This window comes from Fukomys damarensis, unplaced genomic scaffold (assembly GCF_012274545.1).
Source record: "Fukomys damarensis isolate Sample0158 unplaced genomic scaffold, DMR_v1.0_HiC HiC_scaffold_15, whole genome shotgun sequence".
NCBI classification, from domain to species: domain Eukaryota; kingdom Metazoa; phylum Chordata; class Mammalia; order Rodentia; family Bathyergidae; genus Fukomys; species Fukomys damarensis.
The window spans coordinates 30,319,670-30,319,898 of record NW_022900927.1 but is presented as its reverse complement, the minus strand read 5'-3'; the positions used below and the strand labels follow the sequence as shown (position 1 = coordinate 30,319,898).

Genomic DNA, 229 nt, shown 5'->3' with positions numbered 1-229 from the left:
GTGCTGCTGCTGTTCTTCCTCCCGAAGCTTCTTCAGCTTCTTGAGATAGACCGGGCGGGTGCTCTCTGTCACTGGGCCAGGAGACAGGCCGTAACGGCGGAGCTGAGAGAAAAGCTCCTCATCTGAGAGCTGCTGGGGCGACGAAGCCGCTGCCGCCGCCATTTTCTCTCCAGGGTGTTTTACAAGCTCCGCGCTACCGGAAGTGACGCGCCGCCCTAGACCCTGAACT

General features: G+C 60.7%; 1 protein-coding gene across 1 annotated transcript in view; it reads right to left on the bottom strand.

The window, feature by feature from the left end:
- Nucleotides 1-229, bottom strand: part of Lemd3 (LEM domain containing 3) — a 60,993-nt gene extending 60,764 nt beyond the window's left edge. The window contains exon 1 of the mRNA XM_019205988.2: nucleotides 1-229. Within this exon, the coding sequence (XP_019061533.1) occupies nucleotides 1-162 (162 nt within the window). The 5' untranslated portion in view covers nucleotides 163-229.